This window comes from Mytilus galloprovincialis, chromosome 8 (genome assembly GCF_965363235.1).
Source record: "Mytilus galloprovincialis chromosome 8, xbMytGall1.hap1.1, whole genome shotgun sequence".
NCBI lineage: Eukaryota > Metazoa > Mollusca > Bivalvia > Mytilida > Mytilidae > Mytilus > Mytilus galloprovincialis.
The window spans coordinates 347442-368144 of NC_134845.1; the positions used below are offsets into that span (position 1 = coordinate 347442).

Here is a 20703-nt window from a genome sequence, read left to right on the forward strand (position 1 = left end):
ATACCGTGAATCTCTGATAGCTCGGTCCAGTAACATAAATATTTAAAAGTTAGATATACTGTTCCCAGCTCGGTCAAAAACAAACTCGGACTATAACACATTATCTCATAAATTCGTATATAATTTTTATGTATAAATTTGTTTTTTTAATGTCAGAAAAAAAACGTTTACAACACAATCTACTACAGTAATCGTATTCCGAGTTTGTTCAATATATTTCTGCATATAAATCATCAAGGCCGAGTTTGTTATAGTCCAAGTTATCAAGCAGCGAACAAATTCATGTCGTACCCACACACACACACGTATAGTTCTATCGCTAGAAATTATTAGTAGTACTTAATCGTGTGCGTCAATAGCCAGAGCCTTTCTTCTATCCAATGGAAAGGCTTTAAAACATTAAGCCCGATGTAAACAAAGCGCTATTTTCGAAAATGGCTGATATATGAAAACAAATGAAACCCCTGGTTAATAACAGGTCTCTACGTTGTTATAAGAGAAAAGAAAGGGAAGTTATGAAGATAAATCGTTGCGAGACAAAAACGTTGATTATTTAACAATTATATAGTAGGCCAATATTAGAAAACTAATAGAATGGCGGAGGATAAACCTGAATACTTGTCGGCAGAAGCACTTCGTAATCGACTGTATCACAGTCTTCGGGATAAAGGGGCTGTAGACACGATTAAGGTATACATTTGAATACACGTAGGCGAAGTTATGAACAAGCAACCCATCAACTTCACGTATGGATTGTAAAACTAAAAAAATCAGGAGAAGAAAAACGTCATTTTTGGTATGATAAACATGTGTGGACATGTTTCTCGTTGCATACTATATTGTTTTCTACATGTCTCTGCCCCTATTAATCCTAATTTAACCTTAAATAACCCACTACATTTTTGCATAGTTTATATTGATATAAACCCTAGTAATATCAAGTGAAAATTACACCTTCATGACTTTAGTCTTTAGAAGTGTCAACTTGACACTATAATCTCTCTGTATTTTTGATCACTCTGGTAATTTTATGTCACTATTGTGTACAACTCATTAGTACATTTGTATTTATGATGTGACACTGCAGAGAAAAATAAATAATTGATTAAAAAAAAAATAATGAATAAATAATTAACTCTTATAAAACCTTAACTATCTCTTTTGTGAACCTTCCAGTATCTTTAACCCTTATACTGCCAGCGGGCTGATCTGGGCCGATTGACGTTACCTTTCACTGCCAATGGGCTGATCAGGCCGATTGACGTTGCCTTTAACTGCCAAAGGACCGATTGGGCCGATTTAGTTGTTCTTTAACTGCCAATGGGCCGATATGGCTGATGGTTAAAGTTGATAAAATAAATATTAATTTTAGCTATAAAAGCATAATATAATGATGTTCTGTCAATGCCATTTCATTCACGTTTCATTTTTTTAATTTTTCATGACGTCATTTAGCCAATTTTATGACGTTACAATGATGTCATGTAAACCAGCGCAAAGGCTACCATATTTTTAGCTATCATATCTTAAATTTGTAGTACGTAAATCAATCCATTGTTTTTTGTTTTTTTGTTGTTGTTTTAAATGTTTCACATTTTTTCATTTCGGATCCTTTATAAATAACTTACTGTACGATATGGGTTTCGCTCATCATTGTTCGTTGAAGGCCGTACGGTAGTTTACGGTTTCATACATCACGTCAATTGGTCTCTAAGAAGATGTGTGGTACTTGTTACATTGGTAATCATACCATATCTTCTTATTTTTATATTGTTGATAATTTCAATAAGACAAATTAAGTTGACTGAAGATATATTTGCCACTTTTTTATCATTTGGTCCATAAGAATTTATAACTTGTCAAATTAGAGGTGACGAATACTTTTGGTCATGAGCTGTCTTTACATGTTTCACTTCTTAAACATTTTTTGATCTAAATTATTTAATTTTAAGCATTTCTGCATGATGAAAGTAAATCAAAAAAAGGGCTGCGGAAGCATAAAATTTATCAAGTGTTAATTAAAATAGACAAAAGGACACAATTGTGTTGTTAATTTTTTTTTCGTTTTTAACATATATTCTGGAAGTATTTATTGTCCTTTGTAAACTTATGCAACAGTAAGGTGCAGCCATAGCCATTACGAAGTCATGGATACCGTTGCTGGTCTACGAAATCCAGTCTTTAGGGGATGACCATTTAAAATTCTGAGGATGGGAGAATAGGGGTAGTAGGATTTTGAAAATGAATATTATGACCTTATGAATAACGAAGCCCAAGTCGTTGTGACTGAAAATGAATATTTTATCCAACAAAATGCATGACAATAAGGGAAATAAGTATGAATGAAAACAATTTGTACTAGCAAAAAATGAAAAAGAATATCAATCCGGAAAACTGTCTCCCCTCCTCCTCAGAAGATCAAATAATCTCTCCTAGGTTTGGTAAGGAACTCACCTGTGACCAATAAGGATTGGCACCAAGTCTGGGTAAAAAGATCATGTCCTAAAGTTGTTTTGATTTGTTTATCTTTCTGACTATTCAAGAAACGTCCCGAGACAGGAACGGACATTGTGTAAAATATATGAAACGAAATTATAGAACAATCTTGTAGATGCATTGATAAAAAGTTTTGCTAATCTATTTACTTTTAAAGATGTTAACAAATGTGCAAGAATACATGTATAGTAATATTATGCCGATAAGACAACTGTATGTACAGTTATATGATGCTAACTGGTATTTCAATCCCCCCTGGAGTCCGTTCATTGGACTTTAAGGCACACGAAATTACCGGACTTGAACAATATATACAAGCCAAATTCGAGAGCCACTCAAATATAATATTTTACCAGATTACAAGTAACTTTGCATACAATATTCTAAACGTGATTAGATCAAAGTATTCTTCATCAAGTGGTTCCATTTTGATAGACCTATGTCTAAAATTTATTCATTTCTTCCATCAATTCATCACTTATTTTAACTTTTCAAATCTACATGCAGTTTTATTGTTTACCTGAAGAAATTGACAAAAAGTCAAGTTCCCGATAAAAGTATAAGGTATATCCTCTTTTGTATGAGTTATAATAGTATACATATAAATATGTATAATAGTTGCATTGTCGTCAGGTAAAATTGACACAATATGTTGGGTCAAAATTTTTTAAACTACCAAACGTATTCATTCGAAATTACGTTTTTCAATTAGCGGAATCAAAAATCTTTCCAAATACCGGTACTCTCCTACCTTTTGTTGTGATTGCACTGTATAATCCTGACCTTCACATGATTAAAGATTATTTTTCATTGTGAATCCGTCATCAAGGTTTCTGTGCGGATCCTTTATTTGCATAACTTTCTTTTCTCTCAAAAGGGCTACTTTCGTTTGCATGATTAATATTCCCTTCGAACGTGTCCCCATTTATAAAAATTTCTTAAATAAATATGACCTGATAATGTATACTGTTAAGGCAAAGAATGCGTAATTGGGCAATATTTCGTTGATTCATTTTTGAAATTAAACGCAACATTCAGCCCTCCTGTCTTTTTCGTGATGCACAGTTTTTTTATATAAAATAAATTTATTTAGCAACAGTTCCCTCAGAAAAAACACAGACTTCGGGAAAAAAAAACCCTGACTATCCAAGTAAATTAAGTTCTAAGTCGAACTTCAAGCAAGATATTTCAGATTTTGTGGAAAATTAGTATGCATTTATATAATTCGTTGGAATCATCAGAATATTAAAAAAATATATATAAATTTGAAGTTTTTATACTTCCAAAGTGTATTTCGATTACGTGCGAAGGATATATGTATATAAATATACAGACTGAAGAAAAACGTGTTAGAGAATATGATTTTCCCACTTTAAATTGAAATTTTCCTAAAAAACTGTCCACAGAATTCTATTCAAAAATAATATTCTGTTGCTGTAAACATTTTCATTTTAACGATAGGAATATATTAGGGGGTCACCAGATTCATGTTTGCTGTCTTCATCATTAAAGTACATGTATGAGTGATAGAATTTTACGACGTTACAATTATTTTGTGTTTTGTACCTTTTCCACGCTACGAAAGTGAGACTGATTATTTTCTTCTGAAAAATAAGGAATCCGGTTAGCCTCTTTTAGAAGTATTGCAAATCATTTTTGGCCGAGCGGAATGAGGCAACAAAATTTTTTAAAGGGTTATGAAGTCGCTGAAGTCCCCAAGAAGCTATAGAACTGTTTAAATCAACCAATATGTAGGAGCAAGCAAAAATTTAATTCACATAGTTCAGTATGTGGTTGCTGTTTTTTTTAAACTCTTGATCAAGTTAACAACATAAAAACTTAATTACAACAATTTACAAATTGATTACAACACTAACAGAATTCAGGAGAGCAATCAATGAACAAAAGACAAATAAATAAGAAACATTGATACTGAAAAAAAACGGCTACGCCCAAGACACTCGGCGTGAACACAATTTGATATGAAGACAAACTTTTGGTTTTGAAATTTCTAGGTATTTGTCGGAGGGGTCCTGATCCCGAGATCCCGGGCTTAAGAACATGAAATCCTGAGTTGCAGAATTAAAGACATTCCTATCCCGAAATCCCTGAATGGAAAAATATATTCCTAGATCCTGTAAAGATCAATCCCCAAATCCCGAGCCGATAGGATCCCAACGTCCCGAAAAAAGGTCCTACCTCCCTCTAATCTCTACCCTACTTTCATTTTTGCCAAATCATAACTTTCTCTTTCAACAATAATTTTTTATGCCCCATTTATTGGCATTATGTTTTCTAGTCTGTGCATCCGTGCGTTCATTTGTTGGTTCGTCCGTCCTTCGTTCTGCTTCAGGTTAAAGATTTTGGTCAAGGTAGTTTTTGATGAAGTTGAAGTCCAATCAACTCGAAACTTAGTAAATATAGTGCCAATGTGGCATCCTTGTACCATGGACACATTCTTGTTTCCCATGTTTTACTTATTTTAATATATATGCAACTGGTAAAAAGTTAACATTTCAAAGAAAACAGTAGACAGAATACAGAGAGTCTCTATATATATTAGAATTGTATAATCGTAGTTTACATGTAGATAAATGCGAAAAATAATTGTCCTCGCTAAGGAGGTATAATAGTTGTTAACAAATCATTTGTTTTTGTGATTATCAAGGCTGAGTTATTTATTTTCAAAATCCTCCTGCCCCTAAAATTGCAATAAGAGGGTGATAATGGGGGTACCTTCAATGCCTTCATGACGAATAACGGTAATTAACCATATCCATTGACATTATCGTTAATTTTTGGTGCATAATGATAAAATGTGCACTTTCTTTAAGATGAAAAAAAAAATAGAATGATTTTGACGAATCAATTAAATTTTATCCGAAAAAAACAACAGTGATGATATTTATTTGGGACCTCTGACGAATCACGTTAAGGATATTTTGACAAATCAAAGTGAAATTTTAGTCAATTTGATGCTTATGGTAGCCGAAAATGACCGTTTGACGCTTGACAGTAATTTTAAAGCTATTACTACCCTCCATTAAGGTGTATTATCCCTAAGTACATGTATTTCGAGATTTAAATGCTGGAATCATTGCCAGGGTCACTGTGAAAACTGTTCAGATATGAGAAAATAAAGGGTGTCAGGTAGATAAAATCTACATACATGTAAACATGATAAATGAAGAGATAAATGATAAACAAATTGAGGCCTGACCCCGATTATACGGATCCAAGGCCGTCAAGAAACAAAGAGACATCACATCAATTTTGGAAGGGCAAACATCCACCTTTTGATATTTGACCAGCTCTAACATCCCACAGCTGCAGCTTGTCTGGCAAAACATCTTTAGGATGTCAGAGCAATCTTGGACGAGTGTTTGCCCTAATTAGAAAATATTTATTGATATTGATGGTGTTTTTGTTGGGTAGCTGTTAAGACCTTGCACAAGTCCAAAGGCATCTGGTCAATTCAGCACCTTGCTATTAAAGACATTTCAACATTTAGTTGGTCAGTTGGGCTTCAAATGATATGTTTGAATTTCAAATATTTTGGCCTCGAGCATCACTGAAGAGACATGTATTGTCGAAATGCACATCTGGTGCAGGAAAATTGGTACCGTTAATGTTATTTGAAATATGCAAAGCAAATATCCAATACCTTGAAAGTGAAATAAAGTTAAATGCAAAACAAAACATGCAGATACCACAAAAATTGTAAACAAACATTGTCATGCTTATGAGGTACAATTATGATGTTTGTTTTTTTATCTCATTGATTGTTGTTTTGTGCCTGGTGGTTAAATAATGAAAATCCTATTTCTTTAAATCATGTAACTAGTAATGGTTTTTCTTTTACAAATTGTTACTTGGATGAAGTGTTTTCTCATTAGCACTCATACAACTTCTCCTTATATCTATATAAAGTCAGCTTGGATTCCCTCGGAATGATAAAAAACAAAACATATACAAATCTCAAATTTGTTATGTATAAAAGTGGATTATGGAATCAATTGTAATAAAGTCTGTCATTTTCTTACGTAGACAGTCCAAAATTGTAAATCCTTTTTTACCCTAACTCACTCATGTAATTTGACTTCTGTAAGACAGAACAACAAAGGTCTTTTTATGTCTTAACTCTGACTGATAACATACATGTAGCACGTCTGCTTTTCACTCCTTTTAAATGCATGGTATATCTGTCAACAGATTTCAGATATGTATAATAAATATTCCACTTTTTATGCCCCACCTACGATAGTAGAGGGGCATTATGTTTTCTGGTCTGTGCGTCCGTTCGTTCGTCCGTCCGTTCGTTCGTCCGTCCGTCCGTTCGTTCGTTCGTCCGTCTGTCCCGCTTCAGGTTAAAGTTTTTGGTCGAGGTAGTTTTTGATGAAGTTGAAGTCCAATCGACTTCAAACTTGGTACACATGTTCCCTATGATATGATCTTTCTAATTTTAATGCCAAATTAGAGATTTTACCCCAATTTCACGGTCCACTGAACATAGAAAATGATAGTGCGAGTGGGGCATTCGTGTACTGAGGACACATTCTTGTTTTTTCAGAGCCAGTTGAGAAACAAAATAGTTGAAGAATTACAACAGTCTTATAAAGGTCACTTATCGGTCAGAGATCTCAAACTGCCAGATGAAGGATCTTTACTACACAGAGCAGCTAACAGTCTAGTCGCCGATCACCTTAGGAGTTGTCAGTATGATTACTCATTTAGTGTGTTCCTTCCTGAAAGTAGAACAGCTAAGGACAAGGTCAGTATAAATAGGTCAATACTACACAGCTAACAGTCTAGTCGCGGATCACCAAACAGATGATAATCCCTGAGAAAATAAAACCCAGATTTAACAAAGATGCTCAATCACTCACAAACAGTAATTGCTGGACTCATTGCATGTTTTATTGTACTGTTATGTGATAAATGCAAAGTTCTATCAGTCAGACTATCATGACTATATATGTAATAAAGGATGTAATATTTATCTTCAGATATTTCCCACAGAAGATATTCTCCAATTACTTGGTATAAGTCCTTCCTAAGTTCTATCAGTAAGACTATCATGACTATATATATAATAATGGATGTAATATTTATCTTCAGATATTTCCCACAGAAGATATTCTCCAATTACTTGGTATAAGTCCTTCATCAAGGCTGTTCAAAAAAATGGTAAGTCAGTAGAATTATGTTTAGGTAAATTAGATTTCTGTAGAATTTATCCATTTAAAAAATAAAGATCTACTTATCACAATGATTTTTACCATGTCTGTCAAATTGTCATCGTGAATGTTTGTCTGATAAAACATTTGTCTGTTCAGGTTAAATGTTTGGGAGACATTTTTCTCAATCAACATTCTCTTTTGGTTGTGACCTATTATCTATTTCTTACTAACACCTGACCAAACAATCACTGCATAAAATACTTTATTAAAATATGTGCTTTTAGCATTCAAACACAAAAACAATCACTGCAAACAATTCATTAAGTGCCTATATCATTCATACAACAAGTTAATGTTAGAATAAACAATGCTTAAAATATATAAAGCACATGAACTATTTGTATTACAGATTATTAATGTTCTATATCTTATTTCAGGTGTCTGGTAAAAAAGATCATGCTACTAAAGGTAAGACAACAAGTTACAGCAATGTCAATAATGAAACAAAGATTTAACAAGTTACATTACTGTAGATCAACGAGGTACTGGCATAACCATAGCCAAGAATAACCTTTCAATGATATAACAATGCTGAGGGCCCAGATCTCTCACTACTTCAGAATCAAGTAGCAGTGACTTCATTTTTTATAACTGAGAGGGGGAAGTGATGAGATTAGAAAAAGTAGTGCTTATTCACTCTTGGCATTACAATGCTTGGATTGAAATAATAATATAAAGTGTGTCATATTTGTTTAATTATTTTTCTGTAGTTCAATTCATACCTGAGAATACAATTTATGAATCATTTGTTTCAGGTTATGCCTTACATGTATAGTTTTACAATTATATTTCTCCTCTAGTCAGAAAATGTTTGTTATTGTAGGATTTCTGTGGCAGATATTGTGTGAGTTATCTGCCCTTCATTCCAATGCGTCCAATGAGACAGGTGTGCAGACAGATTTAATCAGAGTTGCAGCAGTATCATCTTTAGGTATGTATGAGTTATCCCCCCTTTATTCTACTTCTTTCAATGAGATTATAATGAATTAGCCTCAATACAGAGACACTAACTTATGCAACTCTTATTAGTAACGTTGTTAATCTTACCTAACGTATTGTAAAGTCATATGATTAGTATGCTTTTGTATGCATAATGTCTCTAGTCAGTATAGTAAACAGTTTAAAATATACACACTTCTTTCTATAATTCACAAAAGCAAAGTACTACCACTAAACCAAAGCGAGATTTTTATTCAGATAAACCCAATGATTAAATGGTTTCGTAATGCTAACTACTTTATAACACCTGAACAGGCCTACTTCATTTATGTTAACAGACAAAACAAAAAAACTTATGATGATATAACGTTATCCTACACCCTGTTAAGTATTGATTTACTTCATATATATGTTAACTTGCAGTAAATGAGATTTGTGATCTATGCAGAAGTTTGCTATCTTATCTTCATATTCTGTAATGATTTATTATTTTAGACGAGAGACTAAATGGTGTAGATGATTTTTACTCTTCTAAAAAAGATGAACACTTTAGAACAAGTTCAGCTGCTGTAGAGGACAGACTGATGTCATTTCAGAGACAATTAGAGGAAAGATACAGAACAGACCTCAAATTAGAGGTATGGATATTGTATCATTCATATGCTTCAAGTCAAAAATAGTTTGAACTTCACTCAATTCTCTCACTAGAACTATCTGAAAAGATGTCAAATTAAGCAATTGAGGAAAAATAATAATAAGATTTCACTATGTGCAATCAGTCAGAATTAAGAGTAATTAAGTCTCTTTCTACACTTAGCAACAACATGTGATATATTAGCTTTAAAAACAAATTCCAAAAGTGTCTCATCTGTATTAAGGGTACTCTTAGGGGGAAAAATGTATTCTGTAACAATTTTTTCTGAGACAAAATTAGAAAAGGGTATGTTACATGCCTACTCTGAGTCATGATATGTGACTGTGTTTTTATTGAAAAAAAGCTTTCAGTTTACTGCCATGAGATAAGTTGAGAAATGGTATCAATCATCTGCAATTAGGGAGAAAAGACTAACTATATTAAGACTTGCCATATCTCCTGTAACCATTAGTTTCTAGACTTTATTTATTACTTCAGCTGGCAAGAATGAAAGATAATGAGATAGCTAGGATAAAGATGGAAGAGAAAGAAACCTCAAGGAGAGATCTAGAACAGCTCAGGAGAGAAGTATGTGGTTAATAATGACCCAGAAGTTTGTATTAAGGTTAAAGGGGCACTAGCTACGAGATATATGAAAAACCTAATATATTTTTTTTTTGGCTCAATCAATAATGAAATGCAAATAATAATTCCTTTTTAGTAGCCAATAAGGTTCAATTTTGTCAAAATAAGCAAAAAAAAACATTGATTATGACTTGCAAGTGAATAATTCGACCTAATTGAATCCGTATTCATGTGAACTTTAATTTAACCCCTTAGCTTGGGATGGATAACACGTGAATTGTATGTGTAAAATTATTTAAAGGAAGAGAATATCAACATTGAAAGTGAAACAAAGATAAATCATTTGATTGACTGGTTCGATCCACAAATAAACATTCTAATACAGGTAAAATCGATGATAAATATTTATTTTTTATCTGTAATATGAAATTGAATAGACCTAGAATAATTCAACAACATGTGTTTGCTTAATCTATTTATATCTATATTTATGTTTACATTGCCTATATGGTCATTGGATGACTATAGAGGTCAACTCGATAAATAATTAGATGGCGTCTAGACTCAGATTTATCACTTTCCTGACCTGTTGATTATATATAGATTCTACCACTGCATCGAGTGTGATAAGATATTTACCACTCGAGACAGTTAAATTTTTCTCATCTAGCATTTTAAAACTTTTAATTTTAACTCCTAAGAATGGATAGATATCATTTTGCACGAGATTTGGTGGTGGAATCTGTTTCTCTAATGATTTTAGAAGATATGAAGCACAATCTTAATCACTTTTTTCCAACGACTTGCAAAAAGATGTGTTCTTTCTATGTGACGTCATCAGACATGGTTGCCTTTTTTTTCATGTTGTCAAAATGGGAATTTCAGAGGAAAGCAAGAAAATTTGACATCATAATCAAATTTTGACCAATGAACATCTGAGATCAAACGAACCACATGTTGATTAAATAGATTTATCCATAATCAATTGATATCACAGATATATATAGCTTACGGTCAATGAAATTGATAAAAAGTTATTTCCCTTTTGTCTCATGTTAGACGAGGAGGTGCACAAATTCTCTCATTAATAATTAAAACTGTGTATACGGACTGCTGACTTATGAAAAGATATTTTCTGTGCAAATTTAATTTATTCAAGTTTTGCTTAACCTATTTCTATGATTAAGTATGAATATCTGACTTGTTGGTTTCGCAGGTTTCATTTTGACAAGTCAAATTAGAAAATCAACCAGTTACATCTCCAACATTCAGACAAAGGGAAATCGCTCAAACTCAACTTTTATCAAATTTAAACATACATATTCATGAAAATATCTTACAGAATGTGTGCTGTAAAACTTTACATCATTATTTATATATATGCAGCATTTCCTGAAATTGCAATGATTAAATCTAACATTTTTGTCCTTTGATCAACAATCACAATGATGAAGGCATACAGAAATATCTGGATTTATAAACTTCTTAATTTTATGCTTAGATGGTCAAACTAAGAACATTGATAAAAATTTCAACTGGAAGCTACAAGACAATAACAATCAAAACCAAGGAGTAAACAAAGACTCACAAAACCAAAGGACATTTACATCAACAGTTATAAATAATATTTAAGAAACAACACCAACTCCACTAAAAACTGGGATTGAAACCTACCTTTCAAATTTTTATGATATTTGTTTTCATTTTAGTTGGAGAGACAGTTTCAAACTAAGAATGATGCACTACTTCTGAAGGAAAGAAATACAATGGAAAGAATTCAAGCTGAACAAACGGTAGATAATTGTTTATTAAATAGTTGATAATGAATTATGATAGTATTTTATCAGTATCTTATCATTACGGAAATAGTTGAATAAATTTCCACCATTTTTTCAAATAAACACAAAGGGAGACAATTCAATCCCTATTATTCAAATTATGATTTCACTAACAGGTTAAACTGTTGATATTGTTTCATTTAAATTACAAAACAGAATAAGATCTACAAATGTAGAAGATTTGTAAAGCAATTCTCTTATATTGTACTTTCATTACTTGAAAAGATAGCTTCCAACACCTGCAGGGAAAAAAGCATTTGTAAAGAAATCGTTTGATGTAATAATTACATGTCTCGATGTACTACTTCGGAGATGAGACAGTTTTCTATTCAAACCTGTGATTGCTTGTTTTGGTAATTATTACAACTCTTTCAGGTGTGATTCCTTTCATTGGGGACAGCAATTTTAGAGTGAATCACCTAATATATTGTTAATGTTTTTCAGTTTATACTTTGACAAAGCCAGCACTGATTGAAAAGCAGTAAAACATTATATTCTAAATAATTCTATACTTGTATACAGATGCATGACAGAGAGATATATACACAGAGACAGTCTTTACTGGATGAAATAGAAATATTACGCAAAAGAGAGGCTGAAATCAAACGTGAAGATGAGACCAATCACAGGTTTGTTTCATATGATTTAAGATTAAAAGTAACTTCTTGGACTGAACCATTGTTCTCTTATATTCTGATCAGTTATTAAAGGTCATATACAGATATTAACCACATGTTATAATTTTTCCTACAACTGAGTAATAAAATTAAGATCGCCATAGTATTTCCACAAGCATAAAACACAGGTATTTGACTACTGTCAAAAAAAATTGGCAAAGACAGCATGATAGGTGTAATGCTCAAATTTGAAAATGTAAATTAAAGATCATATTACTTTTTAGTTTAATTTTTTTTTCATGGAAAAATCTTTCAATTTTATCATCCTTATTCTATCATTATGAAAATCATAAATTATAGATAAAAGAACTACTCTAACCACTTATTGTTTATTCTATAGGAATATTGACAGGATCATGTTTACAAAAAGGTGACCATTTTGAGTAAAAGATAGTTTGATTTAAGGATAACAGACATTTTTGTCATCCTGCACAACAAGTTAATCCTATAAGTTTGACGGTCTAGTCTCAGAGAAAGATTAAATCATACACCTGATTTCTTACTTGAAAGTGTCTGAGACGTTCATGTTTTACATCATACACCTGATTTCTGACTTGAAAGTGTCTGAGACGTTCATGTTTTACATCATACACCTGATTTCTTTCTAGAAATTGTCTGAGACGTTCATGTTTTACTATTTAAACTGTGTTTGAATCATTTCCATTTATCATTATTTTAATAGAGAGGCCAAATTAAATGAAGACAGAGTAAAAACCAAAGAAGAAGGAATACGTCATCGAGAACAGGAAGTTAGAAAGATGGAGGTTGAACATGAACAGAGGCTGAAAAATGAAATGACAAAGTAGGTTTACAATATGAAAAAAAAATCTTGTTTTCTTTTAGAAGAAAGTGAGTATTCTGTTTTAGTTTAAACATATTTATTTATAGTGGATTGGGAAACAAGTTATTGCAACTTAAATTAATCCCATACTACTTTGCCGGTGCGAGTGCTGCCTTGTAGCGGCATTAGCCTACTCTTTTCCAAAATCTACATTGATGTCTTTTCATGCAAGAGATATTGCTCTCTCTTAACACAGGTCAGCCATTTAATGTCCCCTTTTGACATACTTTCATCGTTTTTTCAAGACCATACTTGTAAATGGTGTCAAGGGAGAGCCTCTGTCTTTGTGTATTCTGTATTAGGTCAACATCTTCTTATTTTTATATAATTCTACAATAAGAGGGGCACAGAGGTTTCAGAGTTTACTATAAAGAAGACGATATACTTTTCTTTACAGTTATAGATTAGCAGAAGAAATATTCGGTAAATCATAGATTTAGTAATGAAATAACTCTGTTCATAGATAAGCTGGCTATTCATCTTTCTTTTTATCAATAGATAAGCTCAATATTAATATTATTTTCTAATTATAGATTTAAGGTAGAGGAACAAGCTAAATACATGGAAAGAGCCCAGAATATAGAAATACGGGAAGCCAGAGTCAAAGGTAAAATATGTCTTTACTGTTAGTTCTTTGATTAGTTATCAAGTATCCAAAACATTTAAAATTTTCGCATACATGGGATTATAGAATACGGATATGATTTGCCACTCCAACATTGTTAGTGATCTCACATACAGTTTTGGTGATATTTTAATCAAACTAATGACATTCATCAGTCACATAGTTATAAAAACTTCATACATCCACCCATACTTATTGTCAATATATTTTCTTGCATTTGTAGATGAGGAAAGACGTGTAAGGGATGAAAAGGACAAAATTCAAGAAATCAAAGACCAGTTGAGGGATAAAACACTTAGAGTTAATGAATTAGAGGTAAAAGAAATGAAAAATCTAAAAATTTAATTGTATCTATTCTAATATAATATGAAATCTGCACTTATAAAATATATTGCCTATTAGACCCAGATTGTGTAATATGCATTTGGGCTTATACCTCTTATAGTGGATTGTTAGTACTGGAGGGTTTCATCTATCACTCATTATATTGTTTAGAGACTTTATTTTGAATTAGCTCCCTTAAGATAGTGATATTTATATAGGTAAATACAGATAAAGAATTCATAGACATATTATCAGTATATTAGTTAGAAAAGTATCAACTAGAGTTTAAATGACATGGATGTAAGAAACTATATGTCAGTGAATGGCTTTCAACAATAAGCAAAAAGGACGAACAAATGTGAAATTAAGGTATACTTGACTGATTCTCTTGTTATTTCAGACACAGCTGCATGAGGAACGCCATAAAGATATGTCGGCTACGAGACAAAATGAAGTTCTTAATGCTAAACTGAGAGATGTAAGTATAGATAGGTCTGTTTTAAATGTGGTCAATATTTCAGACAAAATCTGATTTATACACAGATCCTGTCTCCATGCTAACAAAGATCTGAATGCGCTCTAATTTCTATTTTCAAAGAATTTCAGATCCTCTGGTTTTGTTGAATTAAGGAAGTTTGCTTCTCAGTTTCAAAGTAATTAACTTTTCAAAACACTAGTTTATATAGATAGAGGATTAATAAAGGAATCCAAAGAGCAAAAAAAATATATAGGTCACAGTGCTTGTTTTTGAGATATTAGCCATTGAAATTTTGGCGGGAAAATATTCTCTCTTGACTTTTCATAGATTTATCATTGACAAGTTGAAGTTCTTAAAAACTGTTAAAAAGTAATTAAAATTTTAAAAGAATTTTACAGATGGCTTATCATTATACATGTAAAAGATTTACAAAAAGAAAAATGGGGGTCACCGGGCAAATTTTTTCAAGGCATTCAAATGGGTAAAACCAGAGGATTTCGAAAATCTGACAAAAAATCTAAAACATGACAAGCCAGTTTTCATAATTGACACCTTCAAAAATTTGAAGCTAAAATTTCATTGGCTGATGAAATTAATACCTGAATAGAAAGTAAAACAGAGTTTTGTTAGATTCTTGTAATCAAAGTTTAAACATGGGTCTGTATATTAAACAGATTGTTTCAGACATTGTATGTTTGTAAAATATATATACTTGTTTTTAACTCCTAATTGATATTTCAGGTCCTGTGGATTGATACTTGTTTTTTTTTTTTATCATGTTCTGCATACAAGCCTGTATGATATTTGTTTTTTTTAAACACTGAAATTATTGTTTAACCTTTTAAAAATGAGTGCCCCATGAATAAAAAATAACCTACAGTATTGTCAGAAAATACTGATACAAAATCTTTGTGTTTTAGATGTCCGACTACAAAGTATTGAAGGAACAGAGTGTTGTTAACAGGAATGAAGTGGAGACTTTAAGGACGTATGTATCTACTTATATATCATTCAGAACGTATGTATCTACTTATATATCTTATACAGCTGACCATAAGACATAACCCAAGATGTTGTGTGAGCTATTACAATCATTTGTCATTTTCGTGTAATCGTTTAACCTATTGGAAGCTGATTTCCAAATAATCCATTGGAGCATTATAAATCAAACAAAGTCAAATTATTGGAAGGGATTTGGGGTTTTTAGATAACAGAAATAGAATGCATAGTTTGGGAAAAGTCAAACATATCTGTCTTATATTAATAAATGTTGTTATATATTTATTTTTGTTGCATATTAAGTAATATTATTCTATTTATAGGAGATTGGCTGAAGTTTTAAATATGAATGAAAGAGAAAGAGGGCGTAAGTGTTTGTATATTTGTAAAAAAAGTTTTTTATGGAAAAGAAATGATTTAAGTGCAAAATCAGCATTGAACCATTTAATCGTTACTTGAAATCTATATCTCTTCTTAAACACTTTAGTGGAATTGAATGTAACATTCAAAGCATCTTTACAACATAATTGATCCATCATGAAATTCCTATTTTAATATTTTAAAATCAGTAAATAACAAGGACACAGTTAAACATCAAAGAAGGGTTTTTCTCAGGTAATAACTAAATTTGCATGGGTTCTTTATAAATGTTTAAATATGCTGTTTTTCTGTGCATGTCACAATTGACAATGTGTACATTCTTGTTTTTTATTACAATGATTTAATATGTTGTTTAGGACAAGAAGAATTGTTACGGGAGTTAAGACGACCCTCACCAGAGACATTAATGTTACAAAGAGATTTAGAGAAGGCGAGGGAAAACTTACGACAGGAACTAGTTATAGCTGGTAGTCAGAAAACACATCTAGAAAATAGACTACAAGAGGAGGTAATGATCTAGTCTAAAGTAGTTATTATCAGCATTATTGGATTAACACCCCTCATTTGTTACAAAAAGAGGTAATGATCTAGTCATTAGTAATTATTATCAGCATTATTGGATTAACACCCCTCATTTGTTACAAGAAGAGGTAAAGATCTAGTCTAAGTAGTTATTATCAGCATTATTGGATTAACACCCCTCATTTGTTACAAGAAGAGGTAATGATCTAGTCATTAGTAATTATTATCAGCATTATTGGATTAACACCCCTCATTTGTTACAAGAAGAGGTAAAGATCTAGTCTAAGTAGATATTATCAGCATTATTGGATTAACACCCCTCATTTGTTACAAGAAGAGGTAAAGATCTAGTCATTAGTAATTATTATCAGCATTATTGGATTAACTCCCCTCATTTGTTACAAGAAGAGGTAAAGATCTAGTCATTAGTAATTATTATCAGCATTATTGGATTAACACCCCTCATTTGTTACAAGAAGAGGTAAAGATCTAGTCTAAGTAGTTATTATCAGCATTATTGGATTAACACCCCTCATTTGTTACAAGAAGAGGTAAAGATCTAGTCATTAGTAATTATTATCAGCATTATTGGATTAACACCCCTCATTTGTTACAAGAAGAGGTAATGATCTAGTCATTAGTAATTATTATCAGCATTATTGGATTAACACCCCTCATTTGTTACAAGAAGAGGTAAAGATCTAGTCATTAGTAATTATTATCAGCATTATTGGATTAACTCCCCTCATTTGTTACAAGAAGAGGTAAAGATCTAGTCATTAGTAATTATTATCAGCATTATTGGATTAACACCCCTCATTTGTTACAAGAAGAGGTAAAGATCTAGTCTAAGTAGTTATTATCAGCATTATTGGATTAACACCCCTCATTTGTTACAAGAAGAGGTAAAGATCTAGTCTAAAGTAGTTATTATCAGCATTATTGGATTAACACCCCTCATTTGTTACAAGAAGAGGTAATGATCTCGTCATTAGTAATTATTATCACCATTATTGGATTAACACCCCTCATTTGTTACAAGAAGAGGTAATGATCTAGTCATTAGTAATTATTATCAGCATTATTGGATTAACACCCCTCATTTGTTACAAGAAGAGGTAATGATCTCGTCATTAGTAATTATTATCACCATTATTGGATTAACACCCCTCATTTGTTACAAGAAGAGGTAATGATCTAGTCATTAGTAATTATTATCAGCATTATTGGATTAACACCCCTCATTTGTTACAAGAAGAGGTAAAGATCTAGTCTAAGTAGTTATTATCACCATTATTGGATTAACACCCCTCATTTGTTACAAGAAGAGGTAAAGATCTAGTCATTAGTAGTTATTATCACCATTATTGGATTAACACCCCTCATTTGTTACAAGAAGAGGTAATGATCTAGTCATTAGTAATTATTATCAGCATTATTGGATTCACACCCCTCATTTGTTACAGGAAGAGGTAAAGATCTAGTCATTAGTAGTTATTATCACCATTATTGGATTAACACCCCTCATTTGTTACAAGAAGAGGTAAAGATCTAGTCTAAGTAATTATTATCACCATTATTGGATTAACACCCCTCATTTGTTACAAGAAGAGGTAATGATCTAGTCATTAGTAATTATTATCAGCATTATTGGATTAACACCCCTCATTTGTTACAAGAAGAGGTAAAGATCTAGTCATTAGTAATTATTATCAGCATTATTGGATTAACACCCCTCATTTGTTACAAGAAGAGGTAATGATCTAGTCATTAGTAATTATTATCAGCATTATTGGATTAACACCCCTCATTTGTTACAAGAAGAGGTAATGATCTCGTCATTAGTAGTTATTATCAGCATTATTGGATTAACACCCCTCATTTGTTACAAGAAGAGGTAAAGATCTAGTCATTAGTAATTATTATCACCATTATTGGATTAACACCCCTCATTTGTTACAAGAAGAGGTAATGATCTCGTCATTAGTAATTATTATCAGCATTATTGGATTAACACCCCTCATTTGTTACAAGAGGAGGTAATGATCTAGTCATTAGTAATTATTATCAGCATTATTGGATTAACACCCCTCATTTGTTACAAGAAGAGGTAAAGATCTAGTCTAAAGTAGTTATTATCACCATTATTGGATTAACACCCCTCATTTGTTACAAGAAGAGGTAATGATCTAGTCATTAGTAGTTATTATCAGCATTATTGGATTAACACCCCTCATTTGTTACAAGAAGAGGTAAAGATCTAGTCTAAAGTAGTTATTATCACCATTATTGGATTAACACCCCTCATTTGTTACAAGAAGAGGTAAAGATCTAGTCATTAGTAATTATTATCAGCATTATTGGATTAACACCCCTCATTTGTTACAAGAAGAGGTAAAGATCTAGTCATTTGTAATTATTATCAGCATTATTGGATTAACACCCCTCATTTGTTACAAGAAGAGGTAAAGATCTAGTCATTAGTAATTATTATCAGCATTATTGGATTAACACCCCTCATTTGTTACAAGAAGAGGTAAAGATCTAGTCTAAGTAGTTATTATGAGCATTATTGGATTAACACCCCTCATTTGTTACAAGAAGAGGTAATGATCTAGTCATTAGTAATTATTATCAGCATTATTGGATTAACACCCCTCATTTGTTACAAGAAGAGGTAATGATCTAGTCATTAGTAATTATTATCACCATTATTGGATTCACACCCCTCATTTGTTACAAGAAGAGGTAATGATCTAGTCATTAGTAGTTATTATCAGCATTATTGGATTAACACCCCTCATTTGTTACAAGAAGAGGTAATGATCTCGTCATTAGTAGATATTATCAGCATTATTGGATTAACACCCCTCATTTGTTACATGAAGAGGTAAAGATCTAGTCATTAGTAATTATTATCACCATTATTGGATTAACACCCCTCATTTGTTACAAGAAGAGGTAAAGATCTAGTCTAAGTAGTTATTATCAGCATTATTGGATTAACACCCCTCATTTGTTACAAGAAGAGGTAAAGATCTAGTCATTAGTAATTATTATCAGCATTATTGGATTAACACCCCTCATTTGTTACAAGAAGAGGTAAAGATCTAGTCATTAGTAATTATTATCACCATTATTGGATTAACACCCCTCATTTGTTACAAGAAGAGGTAATGATCTAGTCATTAGTAATTATTATCACCATTATTGGATTAACACCCCTCATTTGTTACAAGAAGAGGTAAAGATCTAGTCATTAGTAATTATTATCAGCATTATTGGATTCACACCCCTCATTTGTTACAAGAAGAGGTAAAGATCTAGTCATTAGTAATTATTATCACCATTATTGGATTAACACCCCTCATTTGTTACAAGAAGAGGTAATGATCTAGTCATTAGTAATTATTATCAGCATTATTGGATTAACACCCCTCATTTGTTACAAGAAGAGGTAAAGATCTAGTCATTAGTAGTTATTATCACCATTATTGGATTAACACCCCTCATTTGTTACAAGAAGAGGTAATGATCTAGTCATTAGTAATTATTATCACCATTATTGGATTAACACCCCTCATTTGTTACAAGAAGAGGTAAAGATCTAGTCATTAGTAATTATTATCAGCATTATTGGATTAACTCCCCTCATTTGTTACAAGAAGAGGTAATGATCTAGTCATTAGTAATTATTATCAGCATTATTGGATTAACACCCCTCATTTGTTACAAGAAGAGGTAAAGATCTAGTCATTAGTAATTATTATCAGCATTATTGGATTCACACCCCTCATTTGTTACAAGAAGAGGTAATGATCTAGTCATTAGTAATTATTATCAGCATTATTGGATTAACACCCCTCATTTGTTACAAGAAGAGGTAAAGATCTAGTCATTAGTAATTATTATCAGCATTATTGGATTAACACCCCTCATTTGTTACAAGAAGAGGTAAAGATCTAGTCATTAGTAATTATTATCACCATTATTGGATTAACACCCCTCATTTGTTACAAGAAGAGGTAATGATCTAGTCATTAGTAATTATTATCAGCATTATTGGATTAACACCCCTCATTTGTTACAAGAAGAGGTAAAGATCTAGTCATTAGTAGTTATTA

General features: G+C 31.8%; 1 protein-coding gene across 1 annotated transcript in view; it reads left to right on the forward strand.

The window, feature by feature from the left end:
• The first annotated feature begins 403 nt into the window (after window positions 1–403).
• The window catches only part of LOC143084807 (centriole and centriolar satellite protein OFD1-like), a 69079-nt gene continuing 48779 nt past the window's right edge, over window positions 404–20703 (forward strand). The window contains exons 1-16 of the mRNA XM_076260861.1: window positions 404–690; window positions 7067–7267; window positions 7615–7683; window positions 8114–8144; window positions 8560–8667; window positions 9171–9313; window positions 9808–9897; window positions 11604–11687; window positions 12255–12361; window positions 13092–13211; window positions 13784–13857; window positions 14099–14190; window positions 14600–14677; window positions 15598–15665; window positions 16000–16043; window positions 16414–16565. Coding sequence (XP_076116976.1) covers window positions 595–690; window positions 7067–7267; window positions 7615–7683; window positions 8114–8144; window positions 8560–8667; window positions 9171–9313; window positions 9808–9897; window positions 11604–11687; window positions 12255–12361; window positions 13092–13211; window positions 13784–13857; window positions 14099–14190; window positions 14600–14677; window positions 15598–15665; window positions 16000–16043; window positions 16414–16565 — 1557 coding nt within the window. The 5' untranslated portion in view covers window positions 404–594. The remainder of the gene's footprint in view (window positions 691–7066; window positions 7268–7614; window positions 7684–8113; window positions 8145–8559; window positions 8668–9170; window positions 9314–9807; window positions 9898–11603; window positions 11688–12254; window positions 12362–13091; window positions 13212–13783; window positions 13858–14098; window positions 14191–14599; window positions 14678–15597; window positions 15666–15999; window positions 16044–16413; window positions 16566–20703) is intronic.